This window comes from Mixophyes fleayi, chromosome 10, assembly GCF_038048845.1.
Source record: "Mixophyes fleayi isolate aMixFle1 chromosome 10, aMixFle1.hap1, whole genome shotgun sequence".
Lineage (NCBI taxonomy): Eukaryota > Metazoa > Chordata > Amphibia > Anura > Limnodynastidae > Mixophyes > Mixophyes fleayi.
Window position 1 is genome coordinate 76,156,899 of NC_134411.1, and position 21,326 is coordinate 76,178,224.

Genomic DNA, 21,326 nt, shown 5'->3' on the forward strand with positions numbered 1-21,326 from the left:
CTGCACACACATGGATATCCTGAAACGTTTGTTAAAAGATCAGGAGAATCCCATCAATGCCTTTAGTGTTTATAGAAAATGGATGCTCACTTTAGGTCCCCACATACCTCTCTGGGAACAAATGCAATGTCTGCAACAGAGTTTTGAAGAAGCAGAGGATGAGGTATGGCGGCAAGGATTTACAGACACTGAAATGTGGCAGGATCAGTGTTATCAAGTGAATACTGAAAAATGCCAATTGGAATATCTTTTGTCACACTCTAAAAAGATGGCTGCTCAGTCTGTTAATCAGGTGGAGGTCCATCCCAGTGGATTAAATACAGTTGCCCAAGCTACTATCTTGGGGGAGACTGGAGAAGAACTGCTTGGTGAGGATGTTGTACCTCTGACTACTCAGAAAGGATTAGGAGAAATTCTCCCATTTGGTGACTTGGATGGAAAAGAGCTACCAAGTAAGTACCATGTAGTAGCATCTTCTGATAATTTGCCAGTGTTATTGGAACCTGAGACTGTGTCTGAGTTAGAACAGAATTACAGAAAAGACCAGTTATCCATCCCTGTTGTGCCTGAAAAGAATTTGTTTAATGAAGTAACGCAGGATACCGCATGTGTGCTCTCCGGGGCAAGTGATGTACAGCTGTAACCAATTGTGACAGAAGAGAATCATAAACTTGCGCAACATATGATCTCAGCAGAAATCATGTTTACAGACTGTAGGACAGAATTAATAGGAGAGGATAAAGGAATTGTCATGTCAGAGGCCCCTACCATGGGGCCCTGGGAAAATTACACTTATACCTTCCCCTATGCAGAATTGGCAGATGAGGAGATATTGACTGAGTGGGTGTCTGAGAGGGCACCAGTACAGCAAGATTCACCAGCCCCGCCAGCTTTGATGCATCGCACTCCAGCTCCAAATCTGGGAATCCAGGACCCAATACCAGAGGCCTGCACTGGACCATCCACTTTGTTTTGCTGCCAGGAGGACAAGTCTGTGTCCAATGAGGATTCACACTGCCCTGATGCGCCAGAGGCGAGGGAAGTAGTGCAACAGTTGGATGTGGTAGCAGAGGAGGGGAGATGCACACCAACATACTTACAGGGGCACCCACATGTGGTTTGGGAGGGGGACAGAGGATTCCCCATAAGCAAAGAATTAATGGAGCCCCCACGCTTGCCTGCCACTGGGCAGTTGTCCCTTGAGTGTTTGGGGGAGGGGGGATTGGATCTTTGCCAGAAACAGACGGACAAGGTGCCAGAAAGTTTTCCTGCCACTTGGCAGTTTTCCCTCGGATATGTGGGGGAGGGGAGCATGGCCTCCAGAAACAAAGGACAGGCCAAGGGACTATTTGCAGGTGGGCAATTAAGGGTGGACAAGGCACCCAAGGGATGTTGGACTACAACTCTCCTACCATGGATGTGTGCACCGGAGTGGCCCAGTTTTATTGTTGACTCATCTTATGACACAGGGCAGCATAAACCCCCACTCCAGCTGGGTGGGAAGATATGCCTGCAGCCATGGGACCCTGGTGGGAGAAAGAGGAACTGTGTACTGCTGTCTACCTTACCATCAGACCCAGGAGAAACCACAGCAGGCCAGAAACTTTGGACTTGTAAGAAATTATTACTTGGGGCTAGGGAGCCACTGGGAAACAAGGGCAAAAAAAAGTAGGGGAGGAATGTGACAAAACGAGTGTGATATGTGAATTATAGCAAATACTTTTTATAGCCTTCTTTTGTTTCCCCAGCTCACCAGACTATAACTGCATTGTCCAATAACATGTGGCTAAGGGGACATTGTAGTTCAGTGTACATATGTATATTGTTTATTGTATATGGATAACTTGAAGTAAGGTTGCTATTCATTGTCTTTAAAGTAAAGCCAGGGGGATTATGGGTAGGGATCAGGTTGCCATGTGCCTGAGTAGGAAAACTAATTAGTGTCCATTGTTCTCACCAGGCTAGTCCAGACAGGCCATCTAACAGGGGAGGTTCTCTGAAAGGACAGCTCATCTTCACTCCCCTGTCAAACCCCCCCCCCCTTAGTCCAGCACTGACCAATGGTTAAGTAGAATAGACGCAGGGGTTTGCCCAGGGAGGGGAAAGACTGTGGAAATTAGACCTGTGATATATAAGGAACAACTCCAGGGGGGAGGGGTGGTCATGCTTGGATTTCATTCAGGAAGGTGCAAGATGGAGTTTTAAATTTTCATTTTCTAACTCGAGTCTATATATGCAGCTGAGAGGGATCCATGGGTCATGAAGTCTGGACAGCAGGTGACTATATCTCCTTAAGTTATTGGGGTAAGGGACAGATGATGTGGTAAATCTGCCTGGCATTTATTTACTGTGTGTATATAATATTCTAGTGTTGTTTGTATAACAATAAATATACTGTTGTATTTTTATAACTGCATTTTGCTTGAGTGACCATACGAATCCTAGAAGGTACTGGGTAGCACTGGGCCAGATAAACCCGGTATCTTCACAGAGCGCTATACAAGAGGGGCTGTAATGAGAGCTATATGGAGGGTGCTGTAATGAGAGTTATAAGGAGGGGGCTGTAATGAGCGCTATATAGGGGGGCTGTAATGAGAGCTATAGGGAGGGTGCAATAATGAGTGCTATAGAGAGGGGGCTGTAATGAGTGTTATAGGGAGGGGGCTGTTATAACACGCTATAGGAAGGGGGCTGTAATGAAAATTATAGGGAGGCAGTTGTAATGTGAGGGTATGGAGGGGGCATTGAGTGAGATATGGAGGGGGCAATGAGAGAGATATGACAGTAACAATATCATAGTTTTTTCCTCTCTTTTTCGCCACTAATTTTAGACCATAACCGCCGTGTTAATCTTCCCAAGCCCCCAAAAGCATGAATCCAGCACTGGCCACATAATTAAACAAATAACAGGAAAGACAAACTTGTATGTAAACACACGGAGCAATAACCAGGTCACTTTTGCTATTTATAAATATAATTCACATAGACCAAACAATGATCAGAATGATTGCTATTACAACCACAGTGATGAAATACAAGATGAGAATCAGACGGTCAATGACAAGAACCACTTTAAACCATTCTGACTTGGCTTCTTCTTCATTCTTAGCGAGGGTCAATTCCTGGTGAATCTTTAGGATTTCAAACAAAACCATTTTCAACAGCTTTACTACTGGGCTGTCTTTGACCTTCGGCAAGTCCTTCCTCTGATTTCTGGTAAAGGTCTTCATTTCTACCTCAGAACCTTTGACAAATAAGATAATTTAATGTAAACACCTGTGCTATGGCACACCTGTAACTTAAATATACATTTCTTTGTATGCCAACCTTTGTCCATTGCCCCATCAGCAACCAGTTCTTGTTTGTTGAAAGTTCTCCTGAAGCACAAGATATATGCCAGATAGTGCAGGACAAGAGTCTTTAACCATGGTGGGACATGTGGGAGGGTGGCAGACAACTCCAGTATGTAGGAGGAACAGATACTTCCAATAACACTAAGGACCATCATAGCCATACACACACAGCAGAAAATACCTGTACAAGGAAATAAAGAGTGCTTAAAATGTAATAACTACTATTTAGTGTAGTGGTCAAAATTAAAGGAATAAGCTTATAGCACAAAAGTGAATCTATTTGCCAAATATATTTAGCAGCCATGTCAAAGAACATGAAATACTTCATATTATGTAATCTTTCACATGTGTGTAACAACGAAAAAGACAAAGTTGAGAACACACATTTCTTTCTTTGCAAACACATTTAGCCATTGGGGAAGGGGAAGTGGTCTAGGGGTTGAGGGACTCAGGCACTTTGATTACTTAAGTATAGCATGACTTGGTCCTGAGGTCCCAAGAACTTTGCAACAGAATGATCTGTATTGGCTTGGCAAAGGCCAAATTAAAGATACTCCCATGGCCAATGTTGAATTGGATTGGAGGCATGATAAGAGGTTTGTGGAAGTGGGAATGGTGGAAAGCCTACCTATAGATGTTTTGCTAGGTAACGACCTAGGGCTTGGCATATATAACCGATTTGTCAGTGTGGTCATTTGCCACCAGCTCAGTGTAGAGGCACATTCATCAGATGACAGCACCCCAACCTGGCTAACCATATCAACACCAACCCTAACTACAAATCCAGTACTGATACCTGAGCCGTTTCACAATGACACACATGGCCCAGAGGTAGACAAGGGAGAGGTAAACCGAGCAGAGTTCTGGAAGAGCCAACAGACTGAACCTTCTCTAGCCAGACAGGCTGATTCACCAGCCACAGGAACTGGATTATATGGGATGAAGGTGTCACAATTCTGATGCCAGAACGGTAGATGAACAGGATCCTGCCGTAATCTAGATATAACACCCCAGCAAGGCGCGGAGTCTAACAAGGAGATGGTATTCACCAGGGACCAGCCGCAATGCGGTTTTGGCTTAGCTGCTTCCCCTTGCAGGTCGCGGCCCTTGCTAGGAGTAATTAGGAGGAACTTCTTAGAGGAACAAGCCTGAGGGGTCGGCAATAGTAGAGTGTCAACTCTGCAGAAGACTGGTTATCACTGGAATGGTGGCAGAACACTCAGGAGGTGTTAGTTCAACAGTCAGCAGATTCCACAGGAACAACGGAGAAGCGCTTGAAATAGAGTGTCAGCTCTGCAGATGACTGGTTACCACTGTAATGGCGGCAGAACACTCAGGAGGTGTTAGTTCAGCAGTCAGCAGATGCCTTTTAAACTTTGGAGCCAAAACTCCAGCCAATGGGAGAGGAGCTGAGGAAATTGACAGGACGGGTTTGCGCATGCGCAGACCCGGAGCGAAGATGGTGGCGCCCGACTTGGAGCAAGCAGATGGCCGGAGCAGGTAAGTGTGCCGGGCATGACCTGATTGGCCGACGTGTGACAAAGGCCAGTTATACCAAATTTATGACTTTCGTTCTCCCTATGAGCCACGGATGGCTTTTCAACAGCTTATTGTGCCCCAAAAGTATACAGCTCAATGTTAGTGCTGGTTCACAATGTTAGTTCTGGTTCACAATGTCCCAGTTTCCAGGCACTTAGACATCTACAATACCGGTCACTGTCTACAGCTACATGCTAGATTAGCGGGGTGCCAGTTGGTTATTGTAGGTGTGACATGTTGATATGTGGGACAAATTTTAAGAGAGATGTGGCTCTGCATAGAAAGTAACTTCTAATGGCTTTCTAAGTAACAGAATTGATCTGTTTTTCAGAAAAAGTAGAAGTTGTCCTTCTCTGTAATATAATTACATTTGTCTTAGGTACGCAGATATTTAAACTTACTAATACACTGGTACTTTCTTTACTCAAGAACGGGCACATGTTCAGATTGTTAAAGCAGAGCTCTAGTCTTGCCACTTTTGTCTTATAAATATGTTTATTAACTATAAAGAAGCAAGAACATAAACACCATCTACAGAAAACCAGAAGGCCCTGCACCTTGCGCATTTAAATCTTTTTAGTTTTAGATAATAATAACATAATTGTTAAAGCATGTACACGACATATACAGCACATAGAGAGTAAACATAGGGTAAATGATGATCTATCAATGACTACTTACCTAACATCGGAGTAGTATCAGACTGAGGCATAATATTATTCAGAATAAGTAAAAGCATCGAGAACCCCAAGATGACATTGATTTTGAAGTTAAGTCTTTCCTCATATGACTGAATGAGCATACTGGCAATATCCAGGAAAACAAGGAAACAGGCTGGGATGATGAGGTTAATTATATAGATGATAGGCTCTCTTTGTATGGCAATCTGAAGAACAAATAGGGAACACAGTAAATTCAGTAGTAATCATTAAAAAGTACAGCTTACTATAAACTCTCATAGTCATGGTCAAAGTACGATCCCACCACAAAATACTGCAAACCACAGCCCCAGCAACCATTAGAAATTTAACATGAACGAAAACGGTGGCCTCACACTCTACCAGACCAGAACTTATTCTTCAACCCCATGTTCCCTGTCAAGACCAGCATCTATCCAACCCCACCCTGAAAAGGTTGTGTCTCCATCAGTGATCATGTTATTTGTATAAGAGAAATCCTCATCTACTCTACCATTACTAGACCTATAACTCCATAGTCTAGGCGGAATAAGCATAACACTGTTAGCACACATAAACCTTATAATAGTGTGGATCCAGCCCATAACTCCAAAGGGAATAATAGGTGAGTTTTAGTGACAGTAACCAAAGCTGCTCGTGGAGGAACGTGGGACGGAACACGTGGAGGAACGTGGGACGGAACACAGAAAATGGTAAGCGAGCAATATATGTACTTTGTGGCATTTAAAAATTATTGAGGCACCTGTGGATTGACACACAAATCAATCATCATCAGAGAAATGCAGTGTGGAAAATAGTTAGGAGGTCAACAGAGAATGTGAATTACAGGACACATTTCTATACAGGGAGGGTCAGTTTTGTAACAACTCTTATACAAAGGCAAGTAGTCCAGAGAGTTTATTTTACCAAGTCTAAATGAATGTGCTTGCTGTAAGTCAGAAAGTGAAGCAAATATGGTTTAGAGACCGTGGAAGTAGAAATAACGAGTTAGCTGCAAGGGTTAAGTCATTAGAAGTTGAGGACACATACTGTATATGCTTGCTTGTGCCTTGTTTCCCCACTTATTTCTACCTGCCAGCAAAAGTCATCAGAATGCTAGCACATGCTGAATTCATTGATATATTTGAAGTTACGAGGGAGGCAGTGCAAGATAAGAAGGACCATGTTAAAATAAGAAATAAAGAAAGTCTACATGTAATACAATGGTTCGATCCTCTACTTTAGCTTCAAAGTCAAGTATAACACAAAACAGTGTTTTTGGTTGACTCCAGGTGGGAAAAAGATGATGGGACTTTCAAGAAAAGTATGATTGGAATGCATAATTACAGTTTGGCCAAAAGGACCTGGCCTTCTGGCCAAGTTTGGTCTCCCATGTCATGCCACTAAGCAGAAATATTAGTGGAAAAGAGTAGTTTAGGCCAAGGATGGAATGTTGGGCATATAACACACGACAGTGTTAAATTGTTTAGCTTGAAAATTCAGACATGTTTGCTCATCTTGCACCGTTTCACATACACAGACAGAAGACCCCAAAGAGAATGAAAGAACGTTTGAGAAGAACACTTTTGCTTCTTCTGGAAAAGACTACTGAAAGGGGAAATACAAGCATTAGCTGAAACATTTGACTAGATAGAATGTCAGGGCCATTTGTTAGACCTCCGTAAATGGTCTGGTTATTTCACTTTTAGGGATGATTCCTAAGTAAAAGAATGACAAATGCAAAGGAGATATCTAAACTTCCTGGATACCCAATAACTACTCCAGAAATATTAGGAAAGGCCTTTGAGCTCTGAATACTGCCACTCAAATGGATACAGGTAAACCATTTTACCGTAATAGGTAAAGCATTTAGGGTGAAAAATGAGGCGTCTAAAGATTGATTCAATGTCAATCACAACCATTAGTTTGGTTGGGTCAGGCCTGGGAAACTATTTGGATTACATTATGAAATAATACTATACTATAATAATATTATACACAGCAGTCATCCTTTTTTAATGATTCAGCACCTACTCTATAGTATAAGCATGGCATTCAATTAATGATTCTATCGAAAAGGATTTTACATGAACTGACCACCAGTAATTAACTTGAGTAGGTATCATTTATTTTAAGGTGAACTATGTTTCTGGGGTTAACAAAAACAAAGGAGGGCCTGCAACTAATGCTTCTAGAAATAGCAACTTTGTAAACATAGTTGGGTACACTTTGTTGCTTTATTTGTATGAGTTGAATAGAGGAGAGTTTGGTAAGGTGGCCACAATCTTCATGTCTATCTCTTCTTTTAGCAAACTTAGGGAGATGCATGAACCAAAACCATCTTTGCAGTGTGCAGATCATTTAAAGGAGAGCCAAGGAAAGCGGGAGCTTGTAGAAGTATAAGAACACATTGGAGAAAGTCACTTAGTGGCAAAAATAGGAGCATTAAAGGGCATTACTCCTTTAGGATAGGTGCAGCAACAGATGCAGTGGCCAATGTGTTGTAAAAAAAAAAAAAGCGTTTCAAGCTGTGGATAGGTGGCAGCCTAAGGATTTTAGAAATACATCATGACTTATAATGACCTATGAATTTTTGTCATAAAGCTGCTGGTAATGGTAAAATTACCTACTGGTCAGTGGTGGAAGTAGGGGTGTATATGGTGGTATGCCATACTGCCACTTCTCCTACTGCCCTCTTTGTAAATCTATTAAATTCCATCCACTTACATTTCCATGACATTTTTCATACCACCACTTCTAAATTTACACTTTGACCACTGCTACTGGCATTTTCTTATCTCCGGTGGGTAAGTGGTCTCAACATCTACTAATTTCTACGTTTCTCTGTCCTCTAGTATGTCAAAAAAGAACAGGGAGGGATCTGTTAGTGACTTCCAGTCCCCTGGCAGTGTGTGACATCACACTGTCTGACAGTCTGCAGAGCAAGTTGAGGTGCTCTAAATCTCGCAATATTTGGTAATCTCTTGAGACTAAGAGCTTCCCTGCTGACTCTGCAGGATGATTTCACTCTGATAGATGTCAGCAGCACAAGCTCAGCATCGGTAAGTACAGTGGGCTGGGGGAGTGTCATAATGTGTTGGGTAGAGGGTGTCATAATGTGTCTGGGAAGAGGGTGTCAACATGTGTCTGGGGTGTTGGTGCAATGTGTCTGGGGTGGTGGTGTGATGTGGCATGATGTGACTTGAGGTGGCATGATGTGGCATTATGTGAATGGAGGTGGTGTGATGTTGTGGCATGATGTGACTTGAGGTGGCATGATGTGACTGGAGGTGGCGTGATGTGGCATGATGTGGCTGGGGGTGGCGTGATGTGGCATGATATGGCATCATGTGACTGGAGGTGGTGTGATGTGGCAAGATGTGACTGGAGGTGGCGGGATATGGCATGATGTGGCTGGGGGTGGCGTGATGTGGCATGATGTGACTGGAGGTGGTGTGATGTGACTGGAGGTGGCGTGATGTGGCATGATGTGACTGGAGGTGGTGTGATGTGGCTGGGGGTGGCGTGATGTGGCATGATGTGACTGGAGGTGGCGTGATGTGGCATGATGTGACTGGAGGTGGCGTGATGTGGCATGATATGGCATGATGTGACTGGAGGTGGTGTGATGTGGCAAGATGTGACTGGAGGTGGCGGGATATGGCATGATGTGGCTGGGGGTGGCGTGATGTGGCATGATGTGACTGGAGGTGGCATGATGTGGCATGATGTGACTGGAGGTGGCGTGATGAGGCTGGGGTTTGACGTGATGTGCCTGGGGGGATGTGATGTGGCTAGAGAGGGCCTGATGTGGCTCGGGAGGGGGTGATAAAATGTAATGTTTTATTATAACATATATATTATATACTGCGTGATTTGTGTTATATACTGTGTTCACTTATTGCTCAGTTTTCCATATTTCATGTACCTATACATTTTTCAAACATGTCCCAACATGCCAGGATCCAGGAGCCATGCAAGTCTCCAGTACCAGGTTGTGAAATCTGCAAAAAAAACATTGTAATACATAATATGTCTTATCTAAAGAGGCGCAGCCACACCCCATGTTGGCTCCCAACACTATGTGGACATGTTTCCTTCGGGGCAACGCTGCTGCGCAATAGCACACAACCCTTTGCCAGCTCATCTGCGGAGTGGGGGACCCAAAAAGTTGCTGTACAGGGGCCTCAAATTCATCTTGGCGGCCCTGATGACAGTGTTTTATTTTTGTTTTTGGATAACATTTTACCCCAACCTTCAGAAAACAGGGAAACTGCAATGCTCAATACAAACGGAGTGGCTAACCACTGAAAATATTTTAGTTTTTGAGTTTTATCAAAATTTACAGACAACATGTTTTACTGACACATTGGGGCAGGTTTAAGTCAGCGCGAGGTGCAGCTGATCATTGCCTCAATGTTGCCGGCTATTATGGTAAGAAATCTCCACTCATTTTTCTACACACCTTTATGGGACGTGAGGTAAAATAGGCAGAAATTTCTGTGAAAACTCAGACGCGATTTGTCTCCGCAGACCGTTCCAGAGACAAAACGCGTCATCACGCGCCAAATAGAATCTGTCTCCATTGTTATGATAGACTAAAATTTCTCAAAAAATGACAGGATTAACAGCATCTAGAGGGGAAGGAGGTACATAGAAGATACGAAAGGTGTTTACATGCCAGCAGTGCCTAAAATCATTTGTTTAGTACTTACTATAAATTGGTGCGAATAAAGCAGGATGCAAGCGTGGAACAGCGATGTAACACACGTTTCCTCAGCAACAGGTACATGCAGCAATAACTGACAAGATACTTGATCCCTCCCACCAGTTCCTGATGTCAGTTCCGTGAGCTCACATATTTTTACTGCATGTCACTAAATATACTGATGATTAGCAGCCATGAATGCAAATATGTAAATAAATGAAAAGTTCTCCATTAGAAATAGCTAAAATGCTAAGCCTTATGTTTTCTCAGTGTGTTCTGTCAATGTGATTGGAATTGCTGTTTTCCATGCTACTGTTGGACTGTGTCCCTGTCTCTGTGGGGGTTTATTATGCAGTTTAAAAAAAATAACTGAAATGTTTTACTGAACATTTACACACAATTAAGTGTTAGTATGCTATTGTTACAAACTGAAGAGCTAATAGCTTGTGTTAATACTTTAAACAGAAAAAAAAATGTTCCTGTCTTATAACACATCTATCCATCTGGTTTAATCAAGCTGTTGGTAAATGCCTCACCTCATAAATGACTTCGCTGAATCCTTTGTCCAGAAAACCAAACGTAATATTATGCACAGTGATGTTGATCAGTTTCCAGTCTCCTTTACTAACAAATGCTTCTTTTGAGTTTTTATCAACCTGGGAAGAGTTGGCCATTGGCACCATGATCAAATCGGTAACTGGTGGAACATAAAATTAGTCAGTAGTCACATTCAGATTAATGACTATAAAAGCCAGAGCCTAAGTAGGCGAATTTGAGATGGTGATGACCATTTTTCTATAGATTTTTTACACTAGTCTAACCATATTTCAAACATAATTTTCATGTCTACATGTTCTATACAGAAGAGATTAAAACAAAGTTAGGGAGGCCTCCTGATTTGCAAACCACTGGCCAATTATACCAGCAAGCACCAGGACTGTCTCCTAGAGTTCATTCAGCTGCAGAATCGGGGCACCACGAATGCAGAGCTTGCTCAGGAATGGCAGCAGGCAGGTGTGAGTGCATCTGCACGCACAGTGAGGCAAAGTCTTTTGGAGGATGGCCTGGTGTTAGGAAGGCCAGCAAAGAAACCACTTCTCTCCAGGAAAAACATCAAAGACAGGCTGATATTCTGCAAAAGGTACAGGGATTGGACTACTGAGGACTGGGGTAAAGTCATTTTCTCTGATGAATCCCCTTTCAGACTGTTTGGGGCATCTGGAAAAATGCTTGTCCAGAAAAGGAAAGGTAAGCGCTACTATCAGTCCTGTGTCATGCCAACAGCAAAGCATCCTGAGACCATTCATGTGTGGGGTTGCTTCTCATCCAAGGGAGTGAGCTCAGTCACAATTTTGCCTAAGAACACAGCCATGAATAAAGAATGGTACCAAAACATCCTCCAAGAGCAACTTCTCCGACCATTCAAGAACAGTTTGGTGACAAACAACGCCTTTTCCAGCATGATGGAGCACCTTGCCATAAGGCAAAAGTGATAACTAAGTGGCTCGGGGATCAAAACATCAAAATTTTGGGTCCATGGCCAGGAAACTCCCCAGACCTCAATCCCATTGAGAACTTGTGGTCAATCCTCAAGAGTCGGTGGAGAAACAAAAACCCACAAATTCTGACAAACTCCAAGCATTGATTAGCCAAGGATGGGTGGACATCAGTCAGTATGTGGCCCAGAAGTTGAGTGACAGCATTCCAGGGCGAATTGCAGAGGTCTTCAAAAAGATAGGTCAACACTGCAAATATTGACTCTTTGCATAAACTTAATGTAATTGTCAATAAAAGCCTTTGACACTTATAAAATGCATGTAATTTTACTTCAGTATACCACAGCAACATCTGATAAAAGGTCTACAATCACTGAAGCAGCAAACTTTGTGAAAACCAATACTTATGTCATTCTGAAACATTTTGCCCATGACGGTACAAACAAATTTCAGAACATTGTCTTCTTACTAAATGATACCTGATCAGGTGGCAGTCCAATCCTTTTATCTGAAATAATCAATGGTCTATAAGGAGCGTTTTTTGCTTTTTTTTGGAATGGTGCATTAGAAGCTGCCTGTCAGGCTTCCTCCTGTGTTTTAAGGCATAATGTAGACAGTGACTAGCGGTTTCAACATTGAAACCACTATTGCTGTCCATAAGCTGGGTAGATTCACTGATCATTCACACTTACATAGGCACAGCAATCACAACATTGAAATCGAAATGACTGCACAAGAAGCCGATGGGTTTGATGAAGAAACCGCTGTGCTTTCACTTCCTAAAAGCACGGGAAGTGAAGGCAATCAAATCAAACATGATTACTGTAAAATTATGTGTAATATACAAAAAGAAACACTGCAAACGAGTCTAGTGTATAAAAGTTGGCAAAAAGGCGTCTCACAATTATGTGGCATAAACTATGTTTGTATCAATAGAACTTATTTTGATATTGTTTTTTATAGAGTTTTTTCTGCATGTATGGCATCTCTTGTTGGTGAATGTACAGTAATGTTCAACATTTGCATTACTCTGTGTATGGTCAACTGTACAATTCTCCTTTCACCCAACCACACCCGGATGGTGTTTTATTACCTGGACTGAGTGTTTGTTTATTTCCTGCATTCTTGGATTCTATTTTGTTTTGCTACTAGTGTTGTCCTGCAATAAATTATTACATTCTGCACCAGCTACTGGCTCTTTTGGCTCTATCTGTAAACATCGAGGTAATCATAACCGCTGCTAGCACCGCGCAGATTGCGGTTCTCCATGCGAAATTGACAGGTGTAAATGACGTTCACAGGAAATGATAATACCAGGTCAGCAGAGGGATATTGGACAATGGACAACAGGAGAAAAATGTATCAAGCTGCGATTTGCCCAAATCGCCATATTTCAGCTTTTTTTTCTGGAGATTTGCTAATCTCTAATGTACGAAAGGAAAAGTTAATAGAAAATCGCAGGAAAAAAAGAACATTTTCAAAAGCACCACATTACAATCCGTCGTCCCAACTTTTAGCCAAGATAAGAATACAAACTGTGAAATCTATGAAACGGCAGTTATGCAAATCGATGGTAAATCACTCAAAAAATCACCAGGAAAATAGAGGCGGTTCTGAAAGGAAAGATCAAATCGCCTGTGTTTTGAGCTATCTGGCAATTCAGAACATAACAGAAGACACAAAGCAATTATTATTTATGAGGATAGTCATTATTTCTTGCCGATTTAAATACAGACATATCACTGTGGATATGAACAGTGACGTGAATTGAAAGTGCCGCATTCACAGCAATCGGTATGTAGCGAAAGGATGTCGAGGATGTACAGTGTCATTTTTATTGTAAGTCATCATTTTCTTTTTGTGCACATTCTTGCAATCGCCATTTCTTTGTAGGTATACACAGTGTCACAAATACTGTCATCGTAAAATGGTACCCAACCCATAATATTTGATTACCAATGGGGGCAATAATCATTTCTTTTATGACGGGACAACACTTATTATTTCAGTACAAGTGGCAGCATGCACATGGACACAAGTGCATGCTAGCACTTGTAGTGCCACAAGTATGCACTTTAATTGTTTTCCCATCATGAAATAATACGTTTTGAGCTATCCTAAAAAAAATTACTATTGCTCCATTAGTAGTCAAATAGTGTCCCTTTAATTTAATCATTAAGTAATATTACCCTCTTAATTTATTTATTAATTCATTTGCCCCATAAATGAATTAGAAATTAATTAAGAAATTTATTAAGCAATAAAGCAATAAATAATGCTTGCTCTATAATTCATAAGTTAATGGTGCCTCCTCTATTGTTATTAATAGCTAGAAAGCTCAAACAGCATGCAGCTGGAACTCTCTAGCCTATCAGAAGCAGGTCCAAAAAATCAGCAATTTTCCGTTGATTTTGACTAAACCGCCAAGGGGATTGGTATTTTTAAAATTGCCACACATCGCTGGCAATTTGAGTTTGGACCCTCCAAACTGCAGGATAATACATCCGGCGGCAGTTTGGAGATGCAAATCATCAGTGATTTAAGTTGATTTGCAGCAATTTTAAATCGCCAGAAAAATCGCAGCTTGATACATTTTTCTGATACCAAGATTAGCTGAGAAGCACAGGATGCGGGAGACCGGATATGCAGTGAAGCACAGGATGCTGGATGTCAGGATTTGCTGAGACACACAGGACATTTGATTCCAGGATATACAGAGAAGTACCAGAATACAGGACACCAGGATACTCTGAGAAGCACAGGAAACAGGAGTCAAATGATCCAGCAGCAGCAGGCTATCTGGACATGAAGATCTGGCACCATCTTGCCAGTACAGGGGCTTATATAGGTTGGGTGAGAGAGAGGGGTGGGGAACGAGCAGCCTATGCTGTAAAAGGGAAGATTTTAAATGACTGGAGTGCTCATGCTCATCTCGAAATCCAAAATGGCAAACTTCATTGGAAGATGGAGCATCGGCGCTACCGAGGCAGAGCCTGACTGAGGAGGCCAGGCTTGCGGACCAGATCCTGGTAAGAGAGATGTGGGTTCCGGCACGTGGCAAGGAGTTTGGGCCTATTTAAGAGCTCAAACACAATCTAGTCTTGGCTGGAGTGTGGGGAGGATTACATTTTTACACCTCTTCCCTGATGCAGGAAATATACCATCAAGTTTCTGCATTGATTTGTTTTGCTGTTCACATGTGTTGCTGTGTTACACTGTGGAGCTGGTGACTTTTTGTTAACCCACTACAAGTATTTACAATAAAATTGAATTGCATGTGTATGTTCATGATAGATGCGCTGTAGATGTGTTAAATACAAATTGTGAATATGTTTGTATCTAAAATTCGGACTTGCTCTAATAATGTGATTTATTGTGTGTTTATTTTTATGATTTGTTTTGATCATTAAATTGTGTCTGGATCTCCATTATGTAAGTCTGAAAAAAAATATGTGCCCTGCAAACTGGATAGCACTGTTCTAGATAATATACTTTGGTAACATATTTTCATAATTACATTATATAAACTTTTATTGATGTACAACTGGAGTAATATTTATTGAATAATTTATTGCACCACAGATTGTTGAATTTGTTGTATTTTGGCTCACCACTTACATATATATTTTAAGGCTTACCTGTATAAACATACGAACCAAAGGTCAACCTGCAGATCTGGGAGTCAAAGGGGAACTTGAACAAGTCCAAATGACATGTACTGACGACCCGTAGTGGATAAGATTTGTCAATTTCTCCATCATTATTCAGCTTATAATATGAAAACACTGGGACATTATTATTACTTTCAGTCCTGTAATATACAATTTGTGATGTGTTATATGACCCGTAAGAGTTATAAAGTGTGTTGCAGAGACAAAGCGAGGTTATAATGCAGTATATTCACCCATGCTCTTAATGTAAAGGAGCACTTGAAGTTAAATGGTAAAGTTTATCCTTCCCCTTAGCAAAATGTTAACTCATCTGAATAGATCTGTCAGATGGAGGTGTGGTGTGACTAATTAGACCATAGGAAGCTGCAAACTCTCTGCTGGTGGCTTTCCATTGGTCTGTGTGGTAAGACCCCCATACACTGCATGAGTTTGTGTTAGTGCTGTACTACAGCAGTAGTCCTGGTTAGCCATGGTAGTGCTCTTTGATTGACATCCCTAAAGGGTCATTTAAAATGGGTGTGACAAACAGCAGATCCACAATCAAATATAGACAGGCACACATTGGTGTCTGCTGTTCTCTCTCTCAACTAGTGGGCTGCATGCTCAGCTGCTGGACAGCACCCCATGTAGACCGGTGCCCGGGGTTAAATGCCCTCTACCCAGTACATTAGGAGTTATGTTCCTAGTGCACTGTGCTGCAGAACAATTTTGCTTAAATTGAAGTACACATATTGGTATATTTACTAAACTGCGGGTTGGAAAAGGTGGAGATATTTCCAATAGCAACCAATCAAATTCTAGCTGTCATTTTGTAGAATGCACTAAATAAATGACAGCTAGAATCTGATTGGTTGCTATAGGTAACATCTCCATTTTTTTAAACCCGCAGTTTAGTAAATATACCCCATGGGGGTATATACCAACATGTATTAATAAATCCCGTCTTTTATCAGCCTATCTTCCTTTAGACTAAATAATGGTATTTTTTTTTTCTCTGTGTATTCTTTCTTTATTGAGGCGATAAAACACATATGTAACAAGTGCAGCAAGACATTTTGAAATATAGAAGCATAAATCGACCTCACAGTTTTCAATATTAAAAAAAAAAAAAAAAAGAGGACAATGAAACAGGAAGGAGAAGCAGATAAGAAGAGGGGGGATATGTCAGAAAAGAGGTGGGGGAAGGGGGGTAATGGGGAAAAGAAGAAGATCCTCAGGGCTTCCCTGAAATTCCAGAGTAATAATATTACATAGGTTAACTGAGAGACACTCAAGTGCCACCCGGATGAACCTACTCAGATCATTCAAACAGTGCAAAAAAGGATAAAAAATCAATGTCCATAAGGGAGCTATAGGAAGGGGACTCCTTAAATTTGAGCCAATGGAGCCACATTGCTGTGAATCCAGTGAGTCGCTTTTGGCTAGACACAGAAAAGTCATCCATAGTCATATAAAGGTCTATCCTTCTAAACCATTCCTTCAGACTCGGGAGAATAGTAGACCTCCAATGCATTGGAATCACTGCCATCATAGCATTGTTAAGTGTCTGAGCAGTGAATTTTTGTATTGGGAGATTGAGACATTGGAGAGATTTACTGTCCAGTGCCGGAGGTTCCATACTTCTGGTTATCCCAGAATTGCTTCAGAGCATTGTCTAACCGGATTCCAGAAGGGTAAGGAGTGGGCAGTCTGACCATATATGAAGAGGAGTCCCAGGTCCCGAACTACACCTCCAGCAGGACCCTGAGACATCTGGATACATTTTCTAAGCTGAGACGGGCACCTGTGACATTTGGAGAGTACCTTGAACTGTGTCTCCACTACTGAAAGGTTTGTAGAGCTAGTAAGAGTAAATTGGAATATTTTTGCCCACAGCTGATCACTGCTAGTCCTTCACAGGTCCTGGTCCCAAGACCCAACATATTCTGGTAGGGAGTCATATAGGTTAACAATAAGTATGTTATAAATATTAGAGATCGTATGTTTGTGTGTGCGATGCAGCACAGGTCCTCAAAGCCCGTCAGGCTCCTTCCTGCCCCCATCAGGATGGCCTTGTCTGGTTTGTAAGTACAACCAAAATTCACATTGAATGACCCTCAATCAAGACTCATTGTTTAAAGTCGGGGCTCTAGCCCATTCCAGTATTCTATTGAGTAGCAGAGCCTGATAGTATTTAGAGAAAAGAGGTAATTGCAGACCACCCTGTAATTTCTGCCTATAGAGAATGTCATGTCGAAATCTGGGTGGTTTCCTAGCCCAAACGAAAAAACGAACTATCCTCTGAACATCTGCAAAATATCTGGGAGGAATGTAGATAGGGAGCATTTTGAGAAGATAGAAATGTTTAGGTAGCGCATTCATTTTAATGATGTTTATTCTCCTTAGCCAAGAGAAGCCTTTGGACCACAATTGCTGAAACTCTATTCAGAATTTAGGAATCATGGGTGCAAAATTAGCTTTGTATAAATCGGCCAGATCTTTTGTAAGTAATACCCCTAAATATTTCATGTGGGCGGGATGCCAGGTGAAGGGGAAGGAGTGCTGGATCCACTTCAGAACCGACAGAGCAATCGAGAGACTCAAAGCCATAGACTTGGCATAATTTATTTTGAAATTAGATAATTCACCAAACTTCTTAAATTCCACCATTACGTTGGGTAAAGATACTGCAAGATTGGTGATGGTAGCTAAGAGATTGTCAGCAAATTGGGCCAACTTATGTTCCGTCCCCACCACCACCAACACATCAGAGTTATTTCTAAATAATCTGGCCAAGGCTTCCATGCAAAGGTCAAATATCTGGGGGGGAAAGCAGACACCTTTGCCTGAATAATGATAATTTACAAAACAAGCAGTCTCACAGTGCTTTCCTATCGGCTCAAATGTCCCTATTTGTCAGCCTGGCGCTTACAAAGGTAACTTAGATAAGTCATTCCAGAACATAAATCTGCTCCTAGTGCATACTTGTAAATGGGCATTGTGAAATGTCACTTTTATTCCATGTATCACTTTTCTGTGTTTGAAAGCTTTTACTCCATTGCACCTGGAATGTGCAAAAGTTATCCCATTGTACATACAGGAATTCCAATAACTAGCACCTCCTGAGTACCCATACACAAGTTTAGACGCACTTAGCACACAGTCACCAAGGAACACTGCGATTCACCAAGCTCCTACCATCAGAAGACACAAAGGGGCAAATTCAGTTCGGCCGCGTTATTCTAAGAATAACGTAGCCTGCACACTATTACCGTTAGAACGTAACCGAATTGAATTGGCCCTGAAATGTTTCACCCACTCAGACACTGCCATCTTAGCCTTTAAAAATCCAAATCTCTAGAAAACAGGGACATTCGCTGAAATATAGGAGCAAATGGCATAAGTAACAGGACTTTTGCTGTCTCTCTTTATGTATATCAAATTTAGATATTACACCATTGAAGTAATCTCACAAAATAAAACTCCCCTGTGTATACTGTATGCCTCCACAAATAGAAACTGTTATTAACACACAAACAGAAATTATTATTAACTCAGAAAACTCAGAAAAACCAATCATGGCCTGAGAGGCATTCATAAAATTACGTTTCACATAAATGATCAGTAACTATGTGTTTATATCGTCCGACTTACATTTCATAGACGTAGACATTTGGTTTCCAAAAGTAATCACTGGGAATGAATATGCTCTCAATTCCACAAAAGTCATCTGGGTTCCAGGTTATAAAATCATTTTGCCAAGACTGGAGTATGAAAAATCATAGCTGATTAAAATATCTAATAAATAATTTTGTTTTAAAGTGAATCAAATACATGAAACAGCTGATGTTATCAAACTAAAACATTTCATGTGCTCTCCATATGTGTCTGATCAGTAAGCCCCATTTTGTTTATTTCTTTGAAGTTCGTCTTTCCACCTTTATATGTGGAATAAAATACAAATATAGAAATGCAGTTTTATTTTTATTCTAAACCCCTTCATATCCAGAGGGGTTTTTGCCCATTTTTGACAAGACTAATTTTTTACATTTTGGTAATCTGCCAGTTTCAACAAGTATAAAGGGTTTTGAATACATGCAGATGGTACACTTATATTGTGGGCAATGTCAGAGAACAGTTTACTCATATATATTTTTGTGCCTCCGCTCACTTTATATATCTATATATAAGTAAGTTTTACACAAAAAGGATGAAGCTCCAGTTATATCACAATTTTTACAGTTCAACTATCACTGTAAGAACCTGCTGAGAACTGAACTTCCTGTCTGTGCATGCTCAGTAGAGCGATGCAGATGGCTAGAGGTTGCCCCACTTCCTGTCTTCACTAGGTCACAGGGGACACCACTACCAAGATGGGAGACAGAGCATGGCGCTCCATATTAACAATATCTTCCCTCCATGTTTATATAAATGAAAGGAGATGCATAGAAGAAATATTATAGTGACATACTGCCAAGTGATGTGAATAATAATATGATATTAATCACTTACGGTAAGGTAATCTCAGTGGGCCCTTATTGCACTTCACTGCTTAGGGTCTTCGTCCTCTGTTTGTTACTCTGTGCCTCCTGACTCACGCTGTAGTCAGAATGCGCTTCTCTGCAGTCTGGTCTCAGTGGTTGTCGACATAAGTAAAAAGAGGCATCAATGTAAAAGACAACACAATTTATTAAATTAAAAGATAGTAAAAGTTTGCATGTAAGTAGGAGACTCAAAGTGGGATTTACTCATCCAGTCCAGTTGTTGCCATCAGTCCAAGGTCTGAATAGGTTAGATGCCGATATGGGCATCACTTGAAAACCATGGTTGTAGGTCTAATAATACTGTCGCTGCATAACTCAATGCGTTTCATCCTTTGATGGGACTTTCAGGTGGGTCTTGCTCAGATAAAACGAGTCTGCTAAGTGGAGTGGACTTTTGATTAGAGCTAATTAATACTCAGGTGTGCAAACTAGTATACATAGTAATGTTTTAAGAATAACTTAAAAAATAGTCTAAATATGAGTGAAAAACTCTCCATCCGTCAAGTAATGCTATAGTGATAGGGGCATTTCAAATGATATCCTGAACAAGAGGCCAACAGCTATGACGTGTCACTAGAAATCATTACAACGAAATATAACATACAGACATAGTACTGAGCATGCCAAAATGGTGCACATACATGATAGAGCATTGACAACCAAGTTCTAACTATAAATCAGTAATAGTTATATATAGAAAATGAAAATGAATGTGCTGCAATCGACTTTTAAGTATACATCAGCAATGGCGATATATAAAAATAATAATAAACTAAATCTAAAACAAATGAAAATAAAAATAATTAATAACGAATAATAAAAATGGACAAAAATAAGAATAAATCAAACAAAATAATATAAAATAAAATAAAATACAACGAAAGCCAAATAGACTTGAAATGAGAGTAAAGCTGAATCAAACGTAAAAACAATAATCTTTTTATCATGATCATACATGACAGCTGATTGTATCCACTGGATATGTAAAGAGTGAAAAGAAGGGTAGTCGGATGGCTGTTACAATCAATGTGTACATTCAAAATTTTAGGGGGTCACCTTCCTATCTATTCCTCTATCCAAGCAGCATTCAATGATATAGTGAAATATATAAATAAATATATAGGTTATATATATTAAAAGGATCAATGTATATCTGTAAATGTAAAGTCTTTATGCCTGTCCTCTTGATCCCATCCCCTCTCACCTCCTTCGCTCTCTCTCTCTCGTACTGCCTGCTCTTACCTCGCACACTTCTTTAACCTATCACTCTCCTCTGGCATAGTTCCATCCTCATTCAAGCACGCTCTTATTTCCCTTATCCTCAAGAAACAAAATCTTGACCCCCACCTCTCTTGTGAA

At 40.9% G+C, this 21,326-nt stretch overlaps 1 protein-coding gene across 1 annotated transcript; it reads right to left on the reverse strand.

Moving 5' to 3' along the window:
- Positions 1-2,978: 2,978 nt before the first annotated feature.
- LOC142103383 (5-hydroxytryptamine receptor 3A-like) lies at positions 2,979-19,822 on the reverse strand. The gene is made up of 7 exons (XM_075187446.1): positions 19,793-19,822; positions 19,078-19,187; positions 15,412-15,584; positions 10,814-10,974; positions 5,574-5,778; positions 3,328-3,534; positions 2,979-3,244 (listed from the first exon to the last, which is right to left on the reverse strand). Exons 1-7 carry the CDS (start codon positions 19,820-19,822, stop codon positions 2,979-2,981), a joined length of 1,152 nt encoding a protein of 383 aa, XP_075043547.1.
- Between the last annotated feature and the right edge of the window lie 1,504 nt (positions 19,823-21,326).

Excerpts from the sequence above, each read along its gene's own strand:
- LOC142103383 (XM_075187446.1), bottom strand. The coding sequence starts at position 19,822 with ATGGAGCGCCATGCTCTGTCTCCCATCTTG. Across the intron at positions 3,535-5,573 it reads TGATACTACTCCGATGTTAG|GTATTTTCTGCTGTGTGTGT; the intron begins GTAAGTAGTCAT and ends TTCCTTGTACAG. Across the intron at positions 3,245-3,327 it reads TGATGGGGCAATGGACAAAG|GTTCTGAGGTAGAAATGAAG; the intron begins GTTGGCATACAA and ends TATTTGTCAAAG.